The 18,034-nt window shown below is 32.3% G+C and overlaps 3 protein-coding genes across 4 annotated transcripts in view; 2 read left to right on the plus strand and 1 right to left on the minus strand.

Annotated features, from left to right (window-relative positions):
• Positions 1–2,856: 2,856 nt before the first annotated feature.
• On the plus strand, positions 2,857–4,719 carry LOC121267905. The gene is made up of 2 exons (XM_041172010.1): positions 2,857–3,720; positions 4,366–4,719. The coding sequence occupies exons 1-2, from the start codon at positions 2,857–2,859 to the stop codon at positions 4,717–4,719; spliced, it is 1,218 nt and encodes a 405-aa protein (XP_041027944.1).
• A 9,425-nt stretch (positions 4,720–14,144) lies between these two features.
• On the plus strand, positions 14,145–17,005 carry LOC121268568 (growth-regulating factor 3-like). The gene is made up of 4 exons (XM_041172892.1): positions 14,145–14,352; positions 14,604–14,789; positions 15,302–15,650; positions 16,515–17,005. Exons 1-4 carry the CDS (start codon positions 14,145–14,147, stop codon positions 16,963–16,965), a joined length of 1,194 nt encoding a protein of 397 aa, XP_041028826.1. The 3' UTR covers positions 16,966–17,005.
• A 568-nt stretch (positions 17,006–17,573) lies between these two features.
• Positions 17,574–18,034, minus strand: part of LOC121268567 (1,4-alpha-glucan-branching enzyme 2-2, chloroplastic/amyloplastic-like) — a 61,174-nt gene continuing 60,713 nt past the window's right edge. For both annotated transcript variants that reach the window (XM_041172889.1, XM_041172888.1), the window contains one exon: positions 17,574–17,942. In XM_041172889.1, coding sequence (XP_041028823.1) covers positions 17,835–17,942 — 108 coding nt within the window. In that variant the 3' untranslated portion in view covers positions 17,574–17,834. The remainder of the gene's footprint in view (positions 17,943–18,034) is intronic.

Raw genomic sequence — 18,034 nt, forward strand, 5'->3', positions numbered from 1 at the left:
ACATAATTAAATGTTATATCTTATTAGTTATATATGCGTATTTATCAAAAAAAAAAAATTTGCAGAATTGCTATAAACTTACTCATAAAATTTTACCAACTAACAGTTCTATATGTAAATACTTACATCAATACTTAGAATTTTACCCATATAATTATACATATTCAATTATTAACATGTTGAAATTTTTAAAAACAAGATTTATTTATGAGAGGAAGGGAAAAAGTTGGCTTCCCCAAATCAGACAAAAAATACAAATAATAAAAGAAATATATATAAAAACTTGCAAACAAAATATAACATTTTTATGGATTTCAAAATTTGTTGTTTCTTTTTATTCGTTTAAATAATTGATTTAATTGTAAGTTTTTAATTTCTACTTTCTTCATCTGCAATTCATGCTATAACAGTCATATAATTTCTATACCTATTGGTTATTCATTTCTAATTTTCATTCTCCATTTTTTGCAGCTTCATTGAATTTGCTGAATTGATTGGATTTTTTTAGTCTTTTTCCGAGACTACCAAGGTAACCAACGATGCTACAAATATATCTCTTTCAATAGATGATTTTATTTTGTTCAAATATATACTTAGATTGAAAAGGTTTTTGACTTTGCATCATTATAAGTTTTTCTTTTATCCAGTTATCGACAAGAGTTCTTTCATTCCATGTATAAATGAAAAGTGGTAAGTTTATATTAATAAATTAATACAAATTTAACATCATATAATCAATTATTTATTTCATATTATTCTTACTTTAATCCTTGTTTAAAATAATTCCCAAAGTGCTGCAAAACATCCTAAGATACACAATTTACATGAGACTCTTTCTTTAGAAGAAAAAGAACATGTACGACAAAAAAAGAAAGAAAGATATCTTCAACAAAGGAACTCTACGAATGATACTACTCAACATGAAGAACAATTTTTCTCCCAGCGAATTGTTCATAATGAAACAAATGTGTTGGGAGATCATATAGAATTCATAAACAATAATGAAAACGTCAGGCCATATTGTACAAAAAGACAACGCACTTTTCGTGCTGATGCTGGAACCAGTGATATATCCTCCGTTGGTAGTTCCGGAGCTCCCTATCAGGAAATAAACATAGTTGAAATTATGTCAACAGAACCTCTTTCTTTGGACGATACCACAATATCTTTAACACTTGGGGCAACAAATACATGTACAGAAAATGTACATACATCTGGTTCTCTCCAAATCGAACAGGTTTATTGTATTTCCTTTATTCTAACCGTACTTTCCCATCAATCATTTTATTCTTTTTTATTCAACATACTTAATTCTTTATTGAATAGGCATATTCCCTTCCTCAATGCCAACCCAACTTTGACACAAGGTTGTTAACAAATTCTCAGGGTAAGAAAGATGTATAAAATTAAGTCGTACTTCTTCTCCTTTTTTTCCTCCCTTATATACAGTTTCATTCAACGATACCTTTATTAGAAATTATAGCAACTTTAAGAATTTACCTCAATTCTATGGTTCATTTTTCCTTCATAGGAAATCAGCATCAACAATCAGCTGGTCATAGGAAAATATTACAAACAGTGCCATTTGAGGCAACTTTCTTATCATCAGTTCCATTCTGTAGATTTTGTGAAGCAAAGAGATTTCAACATGAAACGAAGGGTTTTTGTTGTGCCGATGGAACAATCTCTTTAACTACAAATGATGTTCCAGACCAACTTTACCATTTGTTTACTTCTAATACAGTTGAATCTGTCAACTTTCTTACGTATGTTCGCACATACAACAACAAGTTTGCTTTTACATCATTTGGAGTTAAATTTGATAAAGATTTGTGTAGAAGAAACAGAGGTATTTATACATTTCGAGCTCAAGGTCAAATTTATCATTACATTAATGACTTGGTTCCTTTGGATGGACATCCTTCATATCTACAACTATATTTTTATGATACCGAACATGAATTGGACAATCGTGTTTATGACATCGAAAGATTGGATTCATCAACTGTTGCTCAACTAATGGATATTCTTCATGTTAATCCATACTCAACATTCTTTCGAAATCTTGGGGATTTGCCCAATTTAGAAAATCACAAAATCCATATTCGATCAGATGCGGGTTTGGATCAGCGTGTTTTTAACACACCGTCAGCTTCCCAAGTAGCAGTCATTTGGATTGAAGATGATGATTCAGAACATTTAAAAGGACGAAATATTGTGGTATTCAATCATACAGGTGGAAGTCATATAGTCCAATACTATTTTGGCTGTTATGATCCACTGCAATATCCATTGTTATTTCCTTTTGGTGATACTGGTTGGCACCAAGGAATATTAAGAGTAAAGAAAGGGGAAAAACTACCACAACGAGTAACAAGAGCAACAATTGACCCTCAACAATCAGTATCAGCGGAACAACTGCTTATAAAGGAACAAGAAGGTTAAAATAATTAATCTTCTTTTAACTTTTAATTATTCTAATATAACGATATTATATTTCTGATTTGTTAAATTTATCATCTTACAGTGCTGAAAAAGAATAGAAAACAACAGGTCGTTTCATGCCGCGAGTACTATTGCTACAAACTTCAAATTAGGAAAAATATAAAATCTATTTTGTTGCTCTCGGGACGTTTACTGCAGCAGTTTGTTGTTGATATGTACGTAAAAATTGAGACATCAAGATTGGATTATTTTCGTAATAAGCAACAAGAGATTCGATCTGAAGTGTATCAAGGAATAGTTGACAGTATATCAATTGGAGAAAGCAATGCTTCTAAAGTTGGTAAACGTATCATTCTGCCTTCTTCTTTTATTGGAGGTCCAAGAGATATGCGCAAAAGATATATGGAAGCAATGGCTTTAGTCCAACGCTTTGGAAAACCGGACATCTTTTTAACCATGACATGTAACCCAAGTTGGAAAGAAATCTTAGATGAGTTGGGTCCACAAGAAGAAGCACAAAATCGTCCTGATTTGATTGCACGTATCTTTAGAGCAAAATTAGAAGAACTGAAGGATGAATTATTCAAACGGGAGATATTTGGGAAAGTTTCAGCATATGTATATGTCATTGAACATCAGAAAAGAGGACTACCACATGCACATTTCTTGATCATACTACAAAGAGATTGGAAAATCTATGCTCCAGAATCTTTTGATGAAATTGTATCAGTAGAAATACCTGACAAAGAAAGAAATTTACATTTGCACAAGACAGTAATAAGACATATGATGCATGGTCCCTGTGGAGTACTAAATCCGAGCAATGTGTGTATGAAAACAAATGGCAGTTGTAAAAACCACTTTCCAAAAGGCTTTGCATCTAACACAACTGTTGGAATCGATTGTTTCCCACAGTACAGACGTTGTGATAATGGAATAACTGTCAAAGTCAGAGGTAAAAATTTAGATAACCGTTGGGTTGTTCCACATAATCCATATCTCCTCGCAAAATTTGATTGTCACTTGAATGTAGAAATTTGCTCAACAATCAAAGCAGTCAAATACCTTTATAAGTACATTTATAAAGGTCATGATCGTGTTGCTTTCAACTTGATTCCCGGACAAAACATCCAAGATATAGATGAAATCCAACAATTTCAATCAGCTAGATGGATTGCTCCACCAGAAGCCATGTGGAGAATATATGGCTTTATTCTTAATGAAATGTATCCATCAGTTTACAGTTTACATCTACATCTTAAAGATCAACATCTGGTAGCTTTTCATGCACATAACGACCTTAACAATGTTCTGAGATCTGATTTTACGGCAAAATCAATGTTGACTGAATTTTTTTCAACAAATCAAGCTAATGAAAATGCACGAAGACTACTGTACAAAGAATTTCCTGAAGCTTTTGTTTGGAATCAACAACACAAAATATGGACTCCAAGAAAGAAAAAAACTGTTATAGGCCGCATTGTTACAGCAAGTCCATTCGAAGGTGAAAGGTATTACTTACGGATATTGTTAAATCATATAAGAGGCCCTTTATCATTTGACCACATCAAAACAGTTGGCAATGTCACTGCACCAACCTTTCGTGAAGCAACTACATTACATGGTTTGTTACAAAGAGATACCAGTTTGCAAGATTGTATGCAAGAGGCTTCCTTATACCAAATACCACACAGTTTAAGACGGTTATTTGCAACAATTTTGGTATATTGTAACCCAACAAATCCTAGAGAACTTTGGGAATACTTTGAACAAGATATGTCAAGCGATTTCCAAACAAGTGTTGCAACATCAGCAGATATTAGGACAAAAGTCTTACGAAGCATCTCTTCTACACTTGAATCGATGGGAAAAGACATAAACATGTTCCATTTAATAGAACATGATGTTTCTTTTGATCAGAATGAAACTGAATCTAGGGAAATAAATGATGAATTTGCAGTTTTGATACCAGAAGAAGATCTTATGGCTTCGATGAGTCTTAATCCTGAACAACAACATGCATATGAATCAATTTTACAGAAAGTCCTTCTAAATGAATCTGCTGCATTCTTCATTGATGGTCCTGGTGGAACAGGGAAAACATTCTTATATAAAGCACTTCTCGCTACAGTGAGATCAAGAAACTTAATTGCTCTTGCAACTGCATCGTCTGGTGTTGCTGCATCTATTTTACCTGGGGGTCGAACAGCACATTCACGCTTCAAAATTCCATTAGATCTCGACAAAAATAGTACTTGTTGTGTAAGCAAATAATGTGCTCTTGCCAGATTGTTACGTCTTGCAAAGTTAATCATATGGGATGAAGCACCTATGTCTAGAAAAGAATGTATGCAAGCATTGGATAAAATGTTACGAGACATAACTGATTCAAGATTACCATTTGGTGGAAAAATTATCGTATTCGGTGGAGATTTTCGTCAAGTCTTACCAGTGATTCGTAAAGGCACAAGACAAGAAGAAGTTAATGCCAGTTTAGCATCGTCATATTTGTGGTCCACTTTAACTAAGATTAGTTTGAGTGAAAATATGCGAGCAAGATTCGATCCAAACTTCTCAAATTATCTACTTCAGGTCGGAAATGGAACAACACCAATCACAATTGAGAATAAGATCAAAATTCCCAGTGAAATGCTCATTCCTTACAAAAACGATGTGGAGTCTTTAGATGATCTGATCGATGCAGTCTTCCAGGATATTGGCAGTTATTCAGAAAATTTATCCGAAATGACAAATCGAGCTATATTGACACCAAAGAACAACTCCGTCGATGAGATAAATACAATACTTATTCAAAGATTTCCTGGTACAGTTACACAATACTATAGCTTCGATGAAACGATTGATACATCAGAACAAGGCATCATGGAGGATTTCTTAAACACATTAACACCAAATGGACTTCCACCCCATGAATTATTACTAAAAAAAAATTGTCCTATCATGTTACTCAGAAATGTCAATCCTTCAGAAGGTTTATGCAATGGAACACGTCTTATTTGTCGCAACTTTGAACGAAATATCATTGATGCTGAAATTGCAGTTGGTCACCACACCGGAAAAAGAGTTTTCATACCAAGGATTCCTTTCTTGCCAAATGCAGACGATAATAGTGATTTTCCATTCAAAAGAACACAATTTCCTATCAGATTAAGTTTTGCGATGACAATAAATAAAGCACAAGGGCAGACATTAGATTTTGTTGGTGTATACTTGCCTCAACATGTATTTTGTCATGGCCAACTATATGTAGCACTGTCAAGAGCCAAAACTTCTGCTTCAGTAAAAGTTCTTATAAGACCAGTATCAACTCATGATTGTGAAGAAGCTGAAACAAATAATATTGTTTATAGAGAATTACTAACACTAGCATATCCATCATAAACTTCTGTGAGTAATCGAATTTCATTTCAATATATACCTCTCAATTAAATACAATTTGTTTTTCCACTATGTAATTTTCACAACTTCTTATTATTCTTTTATTAAAATTGTTTTATTTAAATTCAATTGTTTGGACTAATATTTCTTTCTCTTAATTCATATGTAGGCTTCAACATGCGGACTGTCTATACATCAATCAAAAACATTACTCCAAGTACAAGAAATTGGAGCATCAAGATGATTGTGTCAGACAAATCACCCAAACGTACTGCACAACATTCACCAACAAAATATCAAAATCTGACATTGATAGACCCTGAGGTAACACATTGACATCAATATCATACTTGCAAGAACATATTTAATATTTACATTGTATTCTTTCACATGATATATTCAAAATATATATGTTTTCCCCTTACAACATAGATTCATTCTAACTATATTTTGAAATTAAATCTTATATATATATATATTTAATAAGTACTATTTTCTAATCAATTGAATGCAAATAACTATTTATTTATACAATATTATGCAGGGCAACCGACTACAAGCAACAATTTTCGGCAAAGATATAGACCTACGTAATGACATGTTACACATATTCCGGTCTTACTACATCAGTAATGCTTATGTTAAGCCTTTAGATCCCAAGCATAGAATTGAAGCACATGAATACCAGTGGATCTTAAATTCAAGAACAATCATCGAAAACATTCCAGATGACGAAGTGGAATTACAACCACCAGAATATGATATTATCCCATTCACCAATCTGCATGAGTACAAAAACACTGGAACTGAAATAGGTAAATATCACATCAATATATTTAACATACTTCTTGATACTCTTATTCAGTTTTCACAAAAAAAAAATTCAACATAATTGAACAGCTATTCTGGCGATCGCAATATACATGAAACCTCCCAGAGAAATTACCTCAATACATGGGCCAACAAAAATTCAAGAAATATATGTTATCGACCAGAGGTAAAGAAGATTTCTCAACTATATATGTGATATTAATAAATTCTTTAACTACCTTGTTTTCAATATTATTTCATCATACTACACTTTTAAATACTTTATCCTAAATTTTACAGCCTGATGCCCATATGGTTAACTATGTGGAGTCGATTTGTGGACGGTGAATGCCGAGCAATCTCTGATATTATTGAAGCTAAGCCAACTCTACTCGCAACACGTTTAAAAGTCGGTTCATACAATGGTATATTACACAACTTATAATATCAACATTTATTAAAAATAGAATGTTATTATCTACTAACAATTTTTTTTTCTTTATAATATAGGTCTTTCTCTTTCATCTCAACCGACAAGTGTATTTACCTTAAATCCTGTCATCCCTGCTGCAACTCCATTATGTCAATGGTAATTCTTCAAAATATATATTCATCAACTAGCTCTAAAATTGTTTTTTCTTTTATATCTTTTCCTCCATGATTTCTCTCATTCATTTTAAATTATTCTAAAAATATTTAGGACGATGCTTAATCATGCACTGCTTGAAGAAATCGTCGAAAAAAATCTACATCATACAACGGCATCAGCATCAGCATCGACATCAAATGTTGACATGAAAGACATAATTAAGCTTGATGATTTTGCTGGTTTTCTTAAATCACTACAACCAATGACGGTACAATTCTACGGTCTTCTTAAACTTTTTTTTCTTTATATATATTGCCTTCTAAAAATTTTACACATGCCTTTTCAAAATAAATATAACCTTATCTTAAGGCTACATACTATTTACAACCATTAAAAACATATATCTGTTCCAAAATTAATGCAGAAAGCAAAATTTTGGATTAAAGCAACTATTTGTGTGGTTGATCTCCATCAAATATTCTTCTACATGTCCTGCATTGGGTGTAAGAAGGGGACTGGATATGAGCAAAATGAAAAATTTCAATGTTATCATTGCAAATACATGAGCAATGCACAACCACGATATATATGTTATATTCATATTTTACGTCGTAAATGTTTCTTTAATCAATTTTATGTTATATTTAAATTATTGCTTAATCATTCAGACTAAAAAATATAGTTTGTTTATATAGCTGTCGAGCTTACATCGAAGTTGACGATGGTAATGGACGACTTGGGGCTGTCATGTTCGGTCAAATTGCAGAAGAAGCTCTGGGTTGCACAGCAATTGAACTAATGGAACATACAGGAAAGGTAACCAACTTATTCATATTCCAATTTGTATTTTAAAAACATTTTAATCTTAGATATTCAAATAGAAAGTTATCAAAAATATCTTTTACATTATATTTATTCACCATACAGGAACATTTACCGTATATCCAAAATATTGCAAAATTATGTTCAACCAAAAAATGGATCATACAATTGGGTGCAAATTTAGATCAACTCCAAAAACAACGTCACAAAAACTTCAATGTTCTCTCCATAAATGCTGTAAATGACGAGAACACACCACTTTGAATCCATAACCAGCAAACTTTACTTTCAGTAACGAAAGAAACAATTATGTAATATTTAGCAGTTTCAGACTTTACTTTCAGTAACGAAAGAAACAATTATGTAATATTTAGTCGTTTTAGACTCTACTTTCAGTAACGAAAGAAACAATTAAGTAATATTTAGCAGTTTCAGACTTTACTTTCAGTAACAAAAAAATAATTATGTAATATTTAGTCGTTTTAGACTCTTTTCTTCTACACTAGATGTTTATATTTTAGAATAATCTAATACAGGGCAAACATGCATCGCACGTAAATTCACTGCTAGTATATATATATGTATATAATGTTAGACGTAATTTACAAATAAATAAGTTTCGTAATTTATAAAAAGCAAAATATTATAGATTCCGAGATATTGTTTCCATTTTTTTAAAAATTTTAAATTTAATGATTAAGGAAGTATTTTTTTAATAATATTGTGATTTTTTAAAAATATTTAAGAAAAAAAATGCATGAAAATAAGTGAATTACATTTATCAAAACACAATATCGGAAGAATGTGTCGGTGACTAGAATGATACTTATAAAAAAAAAGTGAGTCTCATTTAAAAATACTAATTTTTTTTTATATTTATTTAAAGTGAGTCCACTTTTTTATTTGCACAAGACTTATTTATTTAAAGTTGTACAAATATTTTTTCGCATATTGTTAGTCTATTTTTTTTTTTTTTAAAAAAGGTGTTGGAGGATAAATATCCGTACAAACAGAAGTTGATCCAAGAGTTTTTTTTTTTTTTGGGGGTGGTTGTAATTAATACTTTATTATCTGTTGTAGCTTCGTAGAACCAACCCCATATTCAACCTCCCAACAAACTTCCATTCCTTTCATCTCCCAACTGCTGAACTAATTCCCGACTCTTATGACATGGTCAAGTAATTAAGGGTTGTGCAGAGCTGCATGCATTTAAAACATTTCACCAACATCCCTCACCCGACGGCGTACTAATTTGGTGCAACCAAAATTGTTAATGTAACACCAAGTAATTATGGTGTCCGGTTCACCAGCTCCTGCTCCCTGCATTCTTAATGAATTATTCATCTTATCTTTTAAAATATATTATTAAAATTTATTTTTTTATATTTTACATACTATTTTTTATAATATATTATATATTAATTTATCTATTTTTTCTTCATATCATTTAATTATTATACTTTTTAATATTTTTTTATTAATTTCAAATATTCTTTCTAACTATAATGATATTCTCAAATATTTGAATATTTGTAATATCTCTTCATATAAAATATCATATAATTATGTTTTATTTTAAATTAATCCAAATTTATAAACTAAACAAAAAAATAAAAAATAAGAGATTATATAATGAAAAGAAGAGATTAGTTCAGCTTCGGATTTTGTCTTTGGCGCCCAGCAAAGAAGAAAGCGTGGGAATGAGAGAGGATCTGAAATAAAAATAAATAACTTTTGAATAAATGAGAAAAATCAAACAGCAGGAGAAAAACTAATTTAAAATATTTACAATGATGAATAGCTCCCTCCACATCTAGCATGCTGAGAGCACTCCTAATGGGTTTTGTAAAACCCATTTTTATGTAAAATTCGAAGAAAAGTAGCTCAAAACTACCTCCAACAGATCATGTATTTTCAAATCTATTTTCTATTTTGCTACAGTGTTTAGTTAAATGTAGCGTGAACTGTACACAAATGTAAAAATATTTTATTTATTTATTCTATTTTCATGTACTTTATCTCTCACAATAGTTTCTCTCTCCTTATATTTTTTTTTCCAACAAACTATTAAATAATATAATATAAAGAAAAAATAGATAAATTGATGTATAGTATATTGTAAAAGATAAATGATTTGTACAAGTTCTAAATAGACAAGCCCCATACAAACCTTTGTAAAAAAGTAGACCCCATTTTAGAAAAGTATAAAAAAAATTATTATTTATTAGTGGGACCCATTATTTTACAAAAGGCTTGTTGTATATGGCTTGTCTATTTGGAGCTTGTATCTAGCATTACTCATTGTAAAAATTAGTATGTAAAATAGAAAAAGTAGATTTTAGTGATGTATTTTAAAAGATAGCACTCCCAATGGGTTACGTAAAATCATGTTTTGGTAAAATTTGAAGGAAATAGTTCAATATACTATATAGTCCATCCAATAGATTATGTATTTTATAACTAATATCCAGTTTACTACAGTACCATTTCTACATCTATAAAACACTATTCACACTTGTAAAAATGTTTAATTCATTTCTCTCTAATTTTTTCTCTTTATTCATTTATTTATCTACTTTCTACTTTTACTTTATTTAAAATGAATAAAATATATTAAAAATTATAATATTTAAATAATATATAAAGAAAAAATAGATAAACTGATATATGATATATTATAAAAATCAATATGTAAAATAGAAAAAATAAGTTTTGATGATGCATTTTAAAGAATCGGATGAATAATCCATTAAGAGTACTCTAATGTAGCAGAATGTAAAATAAAAGATAGAATACAAGATCTATTGAATGACACTTTTAAGAGAATTTCTTTATATTTTAAAGAAATATGTATTATAGAGCATTCATTGGGAGTGCTCTTATATATATATATATGTAGAGAAATGCTTCAAACAGGTCGGGTGTGTTTTGCCTTTTTACACCGGTCAATAGAATTTCAACACATATAGGACTTATGTGTATTATGATGTGTGCGAGTTTAGTGAATTTTTTCTTTCTCCCTTCGTCCCATCTCCTCCATTTTTTTCATTTCATCTTCTCTGTCTGTTCTCTCATCTCCTCTCCTCTCCACAACCCAGCTCTCCTCTCCTCTTTCTCCTCTTCCCTTTCACCTCTTTCTCTCATTCCCTTTTTCCTTTCTCCCTTTGTCTCATCTTCATTTCGAGATTCCGTTGAGAGTGATTTGGAACAAACTCATCTCCCTCCCTCAACTCGTTCTGGAACCTAGTCGATTTTAGCAAGTATCTGTAAGTTTTTTATTTATTTATTCTGCATATTAAGCTAGGTTGTGGTTGTTATTTTGAGTTGCTCTTAAATCTGTCCCCATGAAGTTAAAGTAGGATAGTAACTCTAATGCTTGAAATGGGAGCAAATGAAAAGTGATTTGCAAATAAGAAGTGGAAAGGTAACTAGCCACCAGCAAAGAGATATATTTGAAGAGATGGGCGCACATCCTTTCATTGAAAAATGAAGAAATCGAATGTGGGGGGGAGAAAGCTATTGGGGTGGGGGAGAAAGCTGTTGGGGGAGGGGGAGAGAGAGAGAGGGCTGGAACTTATCCTTTCAAAAAAAATAAAATAAAATGATTCCCTGCATGCCAGCCTATTATTTAGTTTGCTACAACTTATATGTGTCAGTTACTCATTCGCAGGTGTAAAAATGAATTTCTCACCCGTCCGGCTGGTAGCCCCTCTCATATATGTATATATGTTTGTGTAAAATTTAATGTATATTTTAAGAATAATTTTATGTATCAGTCACTATTTACTTTTATACTTCACAGTTATAATTTTTTTTATAAAATATGTAAATATTTTTCATAAGATATAGAATATAAGATAGTAAATAATGACCAATGCATTGAATTTTTTAATAATCAATTAACTAGTATTTGTCAAAAGTAAAAAGAAATACAAGCTCCCAGTTTCACCGGCTGTTGCTCGCCCACTCACCATTAGTGACATTTTTCAGATGCCTCTTCTTTTTCCACAACTTCTTCGTTTTCGAGGCATACGATGCTTTCATCCGTTTAGAATATGGAAAATGATACGCATGCAATTTTTTTTTTTTTTATTATATTTTTTTATGCAATTTCATTTTAATTAACGGTCATTTTTAGAAAATAATTCGTTAAAATAACATCATTTTATAGATATATATCCTTAATTTAAAATCTGATTATATAAATAACTGTATTTTTTTTTTTTTTACTTATATCATTACTCTATTAATTATAGCGAAAAGATTGAGTTTATAACTTACGAAGTAGGAATTCATATATTAATGACTTGGACAAAAATGTATTTTTACAAATGGCATGTTGGACAGAAATGTCCTTACAACAAATAGTGATCCGATCATGGTGCCTTCGAAAGGACCCTTCTCCATTGAATTAAGTTTTGGAAGCAGATAAAGTAGTTAAGACTTTTTTTTTGCCATTTGAAGAAAAATGTAGTAGTACTGCTACCGTTATTACTAAAAGAGTAATACTATATTCAATCGTAGAGTACATAAATATCATGCTCACTTTGAAAAAGAATGCGATTTATTATTAAAAAATTAACTTTTTTTTTTAATGCGGATCTCATATTTATTTATTTTTTTAAAGTGACTGCACGACACTTATACACTCATGACTGTAATTATCATTTTTCTTACTAAAATAAATGTTATCCAACAACGTATCCTAACACCTACTATATAACTTTACTACACTTATCCTAAAATAATTGTCCTAAAATTAAAATAGATTGAACAACTCACTATATATACATATTATGATGAAAGAATTATGTTTTGGTTATTGAATTCATCTCAATTAATCTATATCACTACTTTTTTAACTTTCTATAAAAAAATTAGACTTGTCTCAACCTACTTTATATATTTCAATGTGACCCACATTTGATCAAACACATATTATAGATTAACTTATTTATATTCAAATATATTTCACTAGTACCTATTATTCATAGATCAATTCAGATCATTCAAAATTATCTCAACATTTAAATGCCACCTTAATACAAGTATATAGTAGGGGGTGTAGACATCATGTGATGTGTTGAAATGACAATCAACTACACAATAGAAAAAAAGGGTGGCACTACGACCATCGATTTTGGGCCCGATCAGTGTAATTCATTTTTTTTATGCATTTTTTTAATAATTTTAAATATTTTTTTAAAATCACAATATCATTAAAAAAATATTTCTTTAATCTCTAAATAAATAAATAAATAAGTATTAGGGAGACTTTCTCTCGGGATACAAGTATTTTCTTAAAAAAAAAACATTCTAAGGAAGGGGAGAAAAGTTAAACAAAAGAACACATGGATCAGTGAGTCAGTGACAAGGGATAAGGTTTATAATTAGCTTTTGAATAAGGAGAATATATCGGTAAATATAAAGTATTACGTCGAAATTAGAGTCTCTTCGTGATAATTGGATTCAATGGAACTGTAATGTCGGCTGCAATGGAACTGCAATATGCCAATATGAATCTGAAATCACGTTCCTGCGCCATGGTTAATATTCATTACATATGAATGGAAAGTTTTAAGGTAAACAGAAAAGTAATTCAGGATCTCCGTTCACTCTCATATACCATATATATGTTTGTTCATTTCTCTCCTCTGTTCCAAGATTGCAGGTTATTTCCTCCTTCTCTCTCTACTTGTTCCAGTTTTTAATTAATTATGAGTAATGATATACTCATAATATTTTATATAATACATTGTACAACAATATATTAAATGAGATATTTTTTATAAAATATCTTATAAAAATAATATAATTTTATAAAAATACTTTTTATTTAATATATTATTATATAATATATTATATAAAATATTGTAAAAAAATCATTTTCCTTAATTATATTCTAGTTGTCATTTTTTCTCAACTGTCTTGTCTGACTGTCTTTTGCTCAAGTGCCCTAGGCTTCTCGATCCACTGGTGTTAAACAAACTTTGCAGGCTTTGCTGTCAGAAGCTCTCTCTCTCTCTCTCTCTTCGAGGTATCTGCCAAGATACAAAAGAATCCCCCTGCTGCTATCTCCATGGACTTCCATCCGAAGGAACTGAGAAACCAGCCTGAGTCAGACAAACAACCTTATGCAAAGGTACCAAAACCCTTCCTTGAGCCCCATCAACAACAGCCACAACCATCTGGCACTGCTCTCCCTTTGTTTGCACCCGAACCCAACAACAAAATCAGCTCCCTGTCAGCATTTCCTGATTCAGCGTTAGCTGCAACCAGGTTTCCCGGTAAGATTTCCCCCCTCTTCTTTCCCGGCTTTTCTTCTCAAGTACCTTTCTCTAACTCGTTTGTTTTATGAGATGAAATGAGATGAGTTGAATTGAGTTAAAATTAAAATTAAAAAATTAAATAAAATATTATTAGAATATATTTTTTAATATCATTTTTATTTTATAATTTAAAAACTGAAAATAAACGGACCTTAATTTGGTTTGATACGTTTAGCCCATCTTTTCTGATCTGTTTTTATGTCTGCTAGGGATGGGTAGCTATTTTAGCTTGGCCCAGTGGCAGGAGCTTGAGCTGCAGGCTTTGATATTCAGGTACATGTTGGCAGGTGCTGCTGTTCCTCCTGAACTTCTTCAGGCAATAAAGAAGAGCCTTCTTCATACTCCATATTCCCTCCATTACTCTCTTCAGCATTACCCACATTTTCAGCCTGCTAGTAAGTTCTGAATATGCTTTTTTCGTACTTTACAAGGCAGTATTTTTATGCCAATGAGGATAGCAAGAATACCCTTAAAACTTTTGCAACTCGCTATTTCGTATTAATTATAAATTAATACGATGTCACTTCAATGCATTTGGACTAGTATTTAATTTTTTTTCTTATTTCATTCATTCCTTTTCAACACTTTTGCATAAGAATACAATACCATGCTCGGTGCTTCGTCATGTTGCCTGGGCGCAGCGAAAATTATATATTTTTCTTCCTTGCCTCAGTCATGATTTGTCTTGAACTGTTCGGGTTCGGCTGCATGAATTCTTACGGTAGCAAGAACTACCGTATTTGACAAGTACTTTCTGATTTTATTAAATCTATCTGATTCATGATTTGCGAGTACTGAAATGTGTAGCCACGGTTACATATTAATTGTTTGTTGTATGCATGTCTAATATATATAAATGATTGCCGCTGTTGCATAACTTTATCTGTGGTTGAACATTTTGTATCAGTGTTGCAATCAGGGTACAGGGGAAGAGCTGCCCTGGATCCAGAGCCCGGGCGTTGCCGGAGAACGGACGGCAAAAAATGGCGGTGCTCGAGGGACGTGGTGGCTGGTCAGAAGTACTGCGAGCGCCACGCTCATCGAGGCCGAAACCGTTCAAGAAAGCCTGTGGAAATCCCCACATCCATCACTACTGCTAACTCTGCTACCGAAGCTTTTAGTGGTGGTGAGACTCTCAAACTCAAAGCCACCACTCCCATTGCCGCTCTGCCCTTGGAAACGGTGGCTGGTGCAATCCATTTTGCTCTTTCAGGACCATCCCCTTCCAGTATTGATCTCCTCCAGTTTAATCCAAGGTAGATAAATAATCTTTGTTTCAAAACTTTTGGGTGTAATTATTATACATTTTCCAAAATCTTAGGTTGGATAATGAAAGTTATCTCATTTTATTATTATAATTTTTTTAAATTCATTCACAAAATACAATAAATATTTTTTAAATATCAAAATAATAATAATATTAAAAAATAAAATTATAATAATATTTTATTCCATTTTTAATTTTCATATAAAACCATATCATCTCATCTTGCACCTTAATTAGGATCAAGCATCATTATAAGATACTAAAGCATATTATATGTCGCCATCATAAATTACTATATATACAATTAGATTATAATATTGAATAATGATATATTTCCTATTTTGACTGCTCATGCATTTAGTTTTTTTTAAATATTTTTTTTTTGCTTATTGATTAAAGAAATTATTATTAGTGTATTGATATTTTTTTAAAATATTTAAATATGTTTAAAAAATGTTTAAAAAAAGAAAGGAAAAAAAAAGTGTAATTTACACGCGGGCACACTGAGTGAGCGAATTAAGAGTGCATCTAGCTATAATATTACAGCTTTTCCTTTAAAGATCTTCCTTCTATATTATACATTTGGATTTGGTGGGATCTCAATGGGGATTTTTAACCATGTGCTATTCTCTACAACAGAACGCAATAATAGGCCTGGCAAAACATGTCTCAAATATGAGAAAGAGATTCCGTATAAAAAGACCCCAACCATTGCTTTTTTTTTTTTTTTTTTTTTAGATAGAAGAGCCCAACCATTGCCTTTGAATAGACGTTGATTGTGTTGTCCAAGCTTTGTCTTTATTTATGTTGTCCTCAGCTTTATTTTTTGCCTTATCAGTACTTTCGTCCGTAGGTTCGCAGGGTCCAAAACTGATAACAAGGGCCTCTTTGAAGCCCAAAATGAAGAATCTGCGGATGGTAAATCTGATAGGCACATCCTGCGCCCTTTTTTCGATGACTGGCCGCGATCTCTTCGACAATACGATAATGCTGGAAGCAATGCGAGCCCCGTGAACTCTGCCACCGGCCTCTCCATTTCAACGCCCGGAAATTCATCGTCGGATGTGTCGTTGAAATTATCTACTGGCGTTCTAGAGGAGCCAGGCTCCCGGGATGGCAATGCAGAGCCAGAGCAAGTACATATGGATTGGGCATCTGCTGGATGGGCAACAAACCATGTGACTTTCATGGGGGGCCCGCTAGCAGAAGCATTCAGATCTTCAACGTCCAATTCATTGACAACGAGTGTTCTTCATCCACTGCCCCGTGTATCTGCCCCTCAGGCTAGCGTTGTTGGCACCTGAATTTAGTCGAGTCTTTACGTCCTTGTGATGACTCGCTCTTGTATAAATTGCGTGGAATTTTGTGTTTGATTGTTTTAACTGCAAGAAAATTGGTACCATCCCTTTTGTCTCAGATCCCAAAGAAAATGAGTGAGTTGGAACTTGGGCCATGATCCCGGGGCATGCAAAATCCTCTGGGATCAACCGCTGTTGCAGATCAGACATGACACCCCGTACGAGGATATAAATATACATGCACCCATTCCGACCAGATATATTGCCTCGTAATAAAGATCAGAGCATTGACATTGTTAGTGTTTAGTGCCATACATCAAAAGTTTTGCTGACATCCACAGCGCCTACAATAATTGGTTGGTTGCAATTTTCTTAGAGAATTTTTAATAAGGCTTGTCCATATTCAAAATTTCGAACTTGATTTAGCTCTTGAACCGGTCCAACCCAACCCGCAATTAGGGTTTATGCGCTAATTATCCTAATTAGGATTTCGCCACACATACACATATTGTATTTTTGCAAGGCCACTCATACTGTATTGTAGATGTAGAGACGTTGCCAAATCACATAAATCTTGTGCTTGTGTGATTGATTTCATTTTTCACTTTTATCTTTTCTTATCAATCCCAATATATAATACATACAAAATGCCGCATATATGATCCTAGGATTGGTCTACCTTGTGCTCCGGAATGATATGCAATTGTGTGCTGAATGTTGTACGTCTACTCCTGTTCTTCTCATGTATCGTCTCTGCAAGCTTGGCTTAAATTTACAGGGATCGAATTGCTTCTAGTAGCCATTAGATATTTGGGCCATATCCAAGAGTGCAGCAAGACAAACATTGCATGGGGAAAAGGTTGATTGAAATCAAATCAGCGTTTGTCAGTCTCCAGTCCATCGTCTGCTAGAGCATAGACCACTGCTGTTCGACACGGTGCATATACTAGGAAAGAATGGGGCCGATCATCATACCACCCATCCTGCATATGCATCCACCAAAGTTCAATAACCTTGTTCACCACAGGGGAGAAAGGCAGAAAAAAGTGGAACTAAATTTGTGTCCTGAGAGAAG

Source organism: Juglans microcarpa x Juglans regia, chromosome 5S, assembly GCF_004785595.1.
Source record: "Juglans microcarpa x Juglans regia isolate MS1-56 chromosome 5S, Jm3101_v1.0, whole genome shotgun sequence".
Taxonomy (NCBI): domain Eukaryota; kingdom Viridiplantae; phylum Streptophyta; class Magnoliopsida; order Fagales; family Juglandaceae; genus Juglans; species Juglans microcarpa x Juglans regia.